The sequence below is a fragment of the Condylura cristata genome, unplaced genomic scaffold (genome assembly GCF_000260355.1).
Source record: "Condylura cristata isolate star-nosed mole 26May11 unplaced genomic scaffold, ConCri1.0 scaffold00038, whole genome shotgun sequence".
NCBI classification, from domain to species: domain Eukaryota; kingdom Metazoa; phylum Chordata; class Mammalia; order Eulipotyphla; family Talpidae; genus Condylura; species Condylura cristata.
This window is the reverse complement of record NW_004567139.1, coordinates 7,997,070-8,005,240: the sequence shown is the minus strand read 5'-3', so window position 1 is coordinate 8,005,240 and position 8,171 is coordinate 7,997,070. Positions and strand designations below refer to the sequence as shown.

The 8,171-nt window shown below is 62.9% G+C and overlaps 1 protein-coding gene across 4 annotated transcripts in view; it reads right to left on the bottom strand.

Annotated features, from left to right (window-relative positions):
- Positions 1-8,165, bottom strand: part of SLC16A5 (solute carrier family 16 (monocarboxylate transporter), member 5) — an 11,782-nt gene extending 3,617 nt beyond the window's left edge. Inside the window, exons 1-4 of one of the 4 annotated variants that reach the window (XM_012732972.1) lie at positions 8,024-8,165; positions 6,922-7,121; positions 4,077-4,332; positions 1,144-1,287 (exon numbers count right to left, since the gene is read on the bottom strand). In XM_012732972.1, coding sequence (XP_012588426.1) covers positions 1,144-1,287; positions 4,077-4,275 — 343 coding nt within the window. In that variant the 5' untranslated portion in view covers positions 4,276-4,332; positions 6,922-7,121; positions 8,024-8,165. Of the gene's footprint in view, positions 1-1,143; positions 1,288-4,076; positions 4,333-6,921; positions 7,637-8,023 lie in introns of those variants that run through there. The other 3 variants (XM_012732971.1, XM_012732973.1, XM_012732970.1) reach the window with 3 other exon arrangements.
- Between the last annotated feature and the right edge of the window lie 6 nt (positions 8,166-8,171).

Here is an 8,171-nt window from a genome sequence, read left to right as displayed (position 1 = left end):
AAATCTTAAAAGAAAGAAAGAAAGAAACCCCACCCTGGGGGCTGCCCAGCGTTCTGGGTGCTCGTCCCTTTCATCTGTGCGCCTCCATCCAGCGGCCTCCTCTGCTCTCTGAACCTGTCAGACTTTCACCCTCACCCTGCTCCAAACTGCCCTGTCCAGACCGCCAGTCTCCCTGCTACCAAGTCAAAGTTCAAGCCTGGTCCTCTGCGCTCGCAGCAGCTCGACACAGCCAGCGTCCCTCTGCACGCTTCTTGGCTCAGTTTCTCAGAGCCTGGGCAAGCGGGGGAGGGGGGGGCTCCTTCCCGCAACACTGGGCATCGGGCTCAGCCAGGCCCTTCCCCCGACCTCTCCCCAGAGGAGGTATCTCATCCTTCTCATGGTCCCCAGGCTCCCCGCCACTCCGGCCACGGCCTGTCCCACCGGACCTTCCCACGTCCCCCCAGCTGCTCACTCCGTCCCCCCCCCCACGTCCGTTCCAGCCACCCCATTCCTTTGGTGACTCAGCGCCACCCGCCTCACAACTGGGGTCCTCCTGCTTGTCTTTGCGCCTCTAGTGAGCCCAGCCTGAGCCCAGCCATCCTCACAGCCTTGGTCATACCCCCCAGGGGTGCAGCTACCACCCTCACCCCATCCCCCGCCCCTTGCTGGCACTCACTAGTGTTGTCAACACCACAGCAGAGGGGCGCTCTACAAGTAAGGGTGGCATGAGACGAGACCCCCCTATTCACGGCCCGCTGCCCTCTGGCCCCCTCCTCAATGTCCCCTGACAGTCCTGGCGGGTCCCCTCCTAAGGTGCTCTTCCCCGAGACCCCTGTGGCAGACTCCCTCGCCCGTTGGGTCTCTGGCAGCTTCAGGAGCGCCATGTGGGGACACGGTGGCCCCCAGGCCTGCTTCCCTGGCTGCACTTGGTATCCTCCTGGCTCGCTCGGTCTCTGCCGCCCTCCCCCGAGCCGGGCACCGTCACGCCAGCGGTCCTGCCTTGTCAGGCGCTGGTCATGAGCAGAAGCCACCCTCCTTAGCAATCTGTTCACGGCTGCTCACCCTCCCTCGCAAGACCACTGTTGGCCTCACAAGTAGGCGCTGTGCCCGCCCGGTTCACCTGCACCTGGCGCCCGGGGAGCCTTGGCATGGAGCAGCAGTCACCTGTGATGAATCCCGCTGTGATGTAGAGCTCGCTGAGGGTGCGGCAGAAGGAGCTGGCCACCATGCCCAGGCAGGCCATCGCGCCGCCCAGCATCACCGTCACGCGGCAGCCAAAGTGGTCCACCAGGATGCTGCACAGGGGCCCTGCGGAGGGGCGGGGAGTCGCCGGATGACTGCAGAGGCCTGCGGGTAGGGGCAGGTTCCAGCAGGAACCAGCCAGCTGGCTTGAAGGGCACCAGCCCCTGGAGGCTCCAGGCCTACATTCTTTTTTTTTTTTTTTAAAGATTTATTTATTGATGCACACAAGAGCTGGGGTGCAGGCCAGAGGTGTGGGAGATGAGAGGATTCCCCAGAGACAGTGGGGAGCAGAACAGGTGGATTGATTGAAATCCACTTCTGAGGGGAGCAGCGGGGGAGACAGCAGAGGTCAGCTTTGCCCTGGGGGTCCCTCCTTGGCCGGGGATCTAACTCCTGCTGGGTGGCTGGGACAGTCTCATAGTGCTGAGACTTAACCCCTTGCGTGACCAGGAAGCCCTCCAGCCTAGATTCTGGTCTCTGACCCGCCATGACACGCGTCCCAAGGAAGGCTGTCTCTGGGCCTCAGTTTCACCCCCGACTGAGAGAGATGAGCAATGGTGAGGTGAGGTGCTGCAAATCTTCAGTCTTACCGGGCAAGGATCCCCAGGGAGACGAGGGCTTTCTCTGCACCGACCTGAGGCCACCTCCAGCCTGAACCAGATGGTTCATGACCTCAACGGACACATCCCAGGGCATCTAAATCCTGGTGAGCAGGGTCCACCTCGAGGGACAGGCATTAAAATCTCAGCGCTATCAAGCTATCCCCTGCCACTGGGAGTTCGATCCCCGGCCAGGGAGGGACCCCCAGGGTGCAGCAGACCTCTCCTGTCTCCCCACTGCCCCCCTCAGCAGTGGGTTTCACTAGACCCTCCTGCTGTTTCCCTACTCTTGCTCCGAGAAATCTGGTTGCTGGTGGGGGGTCCGGGACCTTGCCCTGCTCTCTCGCTGACAGTGGAGGCTGCTGGGCGGGGGCAGTCCTTGCTGCGCTATTCCACACACCCCAAAGGGAGGGCCCAGCCCCCCAAGCCCACATGGTGGAGTTTCCCTTGAGTTCCTCTCCCAGAGTGAGGCGAAAGGGACAGGGAAAGCGTGTGGACACGTGGGCAGCGTGTGAGCCACTGTGAGGCCAGATGGCAAGGAAGCCAGTGCCCATGCCAAGAGAAGCAAGAGGCTGCTGACACACTGTTCCTGTGGCAGCAGAGGGAGAGGTCAGCCCTGGAGGATACACTGATCCACGCTCGCGCCTGATTTAGCAAAGACGGACACTGGGGAAAAGCCCTGAGTCACTGAGTTGGGTGGGAGCTGGGACACTCCCAGTTTCACTGAGATTGGAGGTTGCTGGACGGGGGAACAGCTAGGGGCTCGCCCTGTCGGCTGCTGCTTCTGCCGTCACCAGGGTGGCCCTCACACTTGGTGCTTGCTTGCTCTCTGGGGCGCGGTAGAGTGCTTGGGACCCGTGATACTTCTAGGTTTAAAATGCCCATGATAGGGCCCTCCCTGGTGATGCAAGGGATTAAAGCGCAGCACTATGAAGCTATCAGCCCCTGCACCATGAGTTCGATCCCTGGCCAGGGAAGGACCCCCAGGGTGCAGCAGACCTCTCCTATCTCCCCACTGCTCCCCTCAGCAGTGTATTTCAGTCAATCTGCCTGTTCGGTCTCTGGCGAATCCTCTCATCCCCTGCACGTCTGGCTTTTGTATGCACAAATAAATAAATCTTTAAAATAAATACATAAGTTAAATGCCTATGATATTCAGAATGAACATGGGCAGAGGTGTGTGTGTGGGCATGGGAGAGAGGCAGAGAGTCCCAGGCCACCAGAGAGGTGGAGTACCTTGAGGGCGAGCCTAATGCTGGCCAGGGAGTGGACCGGCTGGCGACCTCTGGAGGCCTTGGTTTCCAGCCTGGCCCAGATCCTTCTCTGACCTAGGGGAAGAGTCCCACGTCTGCCCCAACCTTGAAGGCCCAAAGGGCAAGTGGCCTGGGCCAGGTCTGGCCTTTCTTTTTGCCCTAAGCCCACCCCTTGGGTGGCAGGTTTTGGGGTCATCTCAGCCAGGTGGCAATCTACCACAGCCCGGCCTGCTCCTAGTTGAGGGAAGAACCTGGAATAACAAACAGGCTTCTGGTGCCAAGAGAGGGAGAGTGGCAAGAGGTAGGCAAGGAGATGGAGGCAGCTGAGGGCAGCAAGCACAGCGCGGGGAGAGCGACGTGTTCTGCCGTCTGCATCCAGCTGACCAGGCCCTGTGAAGTGGCTGTCTGTGGAGTCTCCTGCGAGAACTCCCAGCAGACGGCCGGGGCCCAGGCTCCTCTGCAGAACCCAAGGGTGGGTGGGGGTGGTGAGGCTGCTGGAAAAGTCATCTAGGAAACGGGGAACCAGAGTGAGGCCTGGTTTCCCTCTGTCTCCCAGCCTCACAGGGCCCCTCTCCTTCAGAAGCTCTAAAACACGAGGTCTCATGTGATCTCCCCTGTCAGCCTGTGTGGGAGGCAGGCAGGCAGGAAGCCGGATGGAATCCCCAGATCTAGAGGAAAAAGCTGTTTCGGGGAGGTGATGCAGCTGCTTTCTGACCGCCAGTCACTCCTGGGGCTGTGCAGACACCCAGCCTGCCTCCAGTTGGGATGGGTCCTCCCACCCGCCCAGCACAGGGCAGGTACCTCCCCCAGCTCGCCTGGCCCAGCCTGGTTGGCCAGGCCCAGGTGTTCCCCCCAGGTATGGGGATTCCAGCCAGGGGACAGGCCCCGCTGAAAGCAGGTGACTAGGAATTCAGCCCTGGGCAGAGCTTCCAGCTGGACCACGAGGGCCCTTCCTCCCCAGCCTGGGCGCTCCCATCCCACCCTGGGCCCCCTAGTTGCTCACCCCCTGCGTGGACCATGGCTGTCAGGATGGAGGGGAACCAGGAGGTCTCGCTGTTGCTGGCCTGGAACTCACGCTGGAGTTCGGTGAAGAAGATGCCGGCGCAGGTGGGGAAGCCCAAGGTGAGGCCCTGGGTCACCATGGAGGACAGCAGCACCACCCAGGCCCAGCTGCCCTCGGGCCGCTCCAGGGCCTGGGCCATCCTCTGCTAGGAGTGTTGCCGCCGCCTGGCCACTGCGGCTACCACGGCTCCGGCCACCTGGGGAGGACAGAATGGAGCCAGGTGGGGCAGGATGCAGCCCTCTCCCAGCCCACCTGTCACCTCCCTGCCTCTTGCCCTGGCACCAGATATCACAGAGGGGCACCGCCCCTGGGAGGCGGCCAGAGGCCCATACACTGGCCTTGGCATCTCCTTTCACCCACTTCCTAGAGCCAGGCTGGCAGGAGGCAGAGGAGGGGCTGCCAGGTGAGCAACCCTTGGGATAAGGCAGGTGGGACAATTCCTGAAATTCTTTCTGCTGGTTGTGTCACTCAGCAGGCAGGACTTCCTGGCCTGGTCTGGCCCCCGGCACGCACATGACATTCAATCCTCACTGGCAGAACAGAACCGAGCTGCCCCAAGCCAGGGCAGCCCCAATCCCCCACAGGCACACACAGCACGTTTCCGTTCATGACCGGGCTCCCGGCTTTTGCAATGCCACGTTTCCAGCAAAGTTCACCGTCAGGGCCATCGTGAAGCGCCAGGCGGCCAGCCTGGACGGGTGCAGCCCAGAAGTGGGCAGCAAACACCGAGGGAAGTGCCCAGCAGTTTCGGGAAGGCACAGGTCTTGTCTGAAATCGCCCTGCAAACTAGCCCCCTGGAAGCCCCCATCGGGTCCAAATAAAGCTCGCTGACCCTCTGCCACCGGCCAGGGTGTTGCGGGGCCCCTGCCACCCACAGCTGGCCCAGCCGTCCCCGGGCACTCGGACACAGAGACCGACTCATAGAGACACAGACACCCGCGGAGGAAACCCAGGCATCACACAGGTCGATAGGGACTTAGCAACACACGCACAGATGCACACACGATCCGAGGCAAACCCAGAGATACTTAAACGGATGCACGCGGGCATGGTGCACAGATATGCAGCTACACATAACACGCACGGTCACGCACTGGGCACTGTGTACTGGGCGGGCAGTGTCCCCCCCACCACCCCGTGTTTTTGGCTCAATTCCGGGCCACCATCAGGCCGCGCTGCCCCCAGCCCCGAAGCTGCCCTAACCGGTCGTCCCAAGTGCCAAGGTCCCCTCCCCAAATGGACAGCCGGGGTCCAATGAACCCCCCCGCTCCCCTGCTCCCTGAGCGACCCCCTCTGAAGACCTCACCTGTACTGGGGGACCCCAGCAGCGACAGGCATGGTGGGAGCAGCCTTCCTCTTAGTGAGCGGCGTAGCCAGTTCCCACAGCCTCCCTCTTTTAGCCCCAGGTCCTGGGTGCCATGGAAACTCAGGAAACTCTCAGAAATATGAAACCCCCTCTTCCTGCCAAGTCCAGCACCCCACACCTTCCCCCCAGGCCCAGGAGTTTTGAAAAAGCACCCAAGCTGCATCCACCCTACCTAGACTGTCTCCTTCCCAGGCGCCACTTCTGCCTCCCCAGAGGGCCCCCAAGAGCCCAGCCAAGAAGGGTGTCCCATTCACCCCAGCCGAGGGGTGAAGGAGCGGCCATGCGTGTGTGCGTGCGACCTTGAGCCCTGCTGTGGCAGGAAACACCTCCTGCCCTTCTGGTTCCCACAAGCCACATCTGCCCCAGTGTCCGGCCCCTGGCTCCCCAGCCCAGCCCGTCCTGCTGGCCCAGCTCTAGGCTGAGGGCAAACCTTGGACGCGTGCTCCTTCCGCGGACAGGTTCTGACACACCTGGGAGGCCCCTTCAGGTCCTCCACTCTCCCCTCTCGCTTCCAGAAGGTCCACCTGCCTTCCTTGGCTGGCCTCACCTCCTCCTGCCCTGCCCTGCCCTGCCGCCCCACCCCTGGTACGCCCCAGCCCTGGGAGGCCGGTTTCATTTTGAAGCAGCCCCTGTCAATGGACCTGGAGATGGCAGGGAGACAGAGAGAGCCGAGAGGAGACCAAGGGGGGTCTGGAAGCTGGGCCCCCGCCCAGCTGCCCACCCTCCCACCCCCAGCCCTGGCCCCTTTGTGTTCATCCTGTCCTGCTCCCCTCTGGAGCACGTCTCAGGCAGGCCTTGGGGACTTTGCCCAGTACTCTGACCTTCCCGCTGCACCTGCCGGCCCCTCCAGAACCTCTCAACGCACAGGTCCCTCAAGGCTTCTCTCTCCGGGTCTTCTGGGGCATCGGAGCCCCAGAATCAAGCGCTCAGCACCTGTGTTCCCTCTGCAAGCGGCGAGCCCTGTCTCCCAAGCAGGGGGACCCCCGCCCCGCCCCCTCTGTAGACTCAGCCCTTCCACCAGGGGCCATCTCCCCCCAGACTCCCCGTAACACCAGGTCCCACAGTTTTTATGGCCAGTAGGCCCTCAGGCTGCGTCCCCATGCAGGCCGGTCCCTCCTCAGGAATTTAGTTCCAAAACCCACAGCCAGAGAAGTCCAATTGTTCCTTGAGTTTCAGCTCTGACAGCACTCCAAGGAAGCTTCCACAGCCCCACCCAGGCTGGGCTGGGCCCCTGCCAGTGCTGTGGTGGTTTTCGCCCCACTTTGGGGTGGACCATTTCCTGGTTTCTCCTTGCAACTGCCACCTCCTTCCAGGGTGGGTGCAGAACCACCCCCACCCCCCCACCCCCCCGCCGGCTAACAAGTCCCAGTCACCACCCAGCCGCCAGCAGCCTCAAACGATAACGTTAATGTGACCTACCTGTGCTCCCGGGGAGGGCAGGCAAGTCCAGGGGTCACCCCGCTTCTTGACAGGCAGGTCCGCTCCCGAAAACTCAAGGGGGACAGAGAAGCCATGGGACTGGGGGGCTCTGGGAAGTGGTCCTTCCTTTGCACCGGGAGCTACTGGTGCTGGCACCCACAGGAGACCGGGTGGCGACACTTGGCTCTTACTTCCTGGGACTGGGACAGGGGTGAGCAGCCGTCCAAGGAGCTGCGGACCTCAGCCCGCAGGGATCCCAGCCGAGTGCCAACACCCTCAAGACCCGGTGGACTCAAGTTGGATTTGTGCAAAAATTCAGGTGCTACTTCCTGCCCTTTGCCCATAGTCCGCAACCCCCAGGCTTTTCGGGGCTCCCAGCTGATGACAACGTCCTCTTTAGATGCTCAGCACCCTCCCTTTGTGGGCATGGTCACCGGAGAGCTGATACTCTCACGCCTGAGATTTGGAGTTAGGGGCCCTGTGGCCAGATGCAGGGGCCTCCCTTCACCGCCCCCCCTTTCCTGGCCCTTTTCCACATGGAGGGGAAGAGGAGGAGCCACCTTCCAGAAGCAGAGAAAATATGGGCAGCAGCCCCTCCCCCAGGCGGGAGCCCCTCCGTCTCCATAGCTGGCAGGGTGCAGGGCCTGGAGCCCAGGAGGCACTGAAGGGAAGCCCCAGCACAGCAGCCAACTTGGGGCTGACGCTCAGATCTCAGCCTCTGGCCAGGCCCCTGCCCCCACCAGGAGGGACTAGCTCCTGCAGTCGCCAGCAGGGACCTGTCGCCCTTCTCCCTTCTTTGACCAAAAAACTGACACCCACCCCAGCCCATGACCCACCCCCAGGCAAAAGGACCAGCTCCAGGGCCTCTCCTCACCCTGGCCGCCCCTGCCCTCCCCAGCCTGGCTTCTGCGGGCTGGCTGCCTCCCCCAGGACCAAGCTCCCCTGGGTGGGGGTTCTGGGGCGCCCAGGCGGCGCCAACAGGAGATTGCGGCCGGCCAGGCCTCGCTCGGGTGGTGCCGGGTCCCTCCCACGCCACCTGCCCCAGGCCGTGGGCGGGCAAGAAGTGGCTCCGGAAAGCCCCCCTTAGGGGTGGGGTGCCCACCCAGCCGAGGCGGGGGCGGCGCAGGACAAGGACAGGAAGACTTTTCTGGATCCTCACCCCAGGGCCCATCCCCGGCAGGCAGGGGCCCGGACGGCCCGCAGCTGGGCGCGTCCGCGACGGCGCTGGCCGGGACCAGCGGGAGGACGCG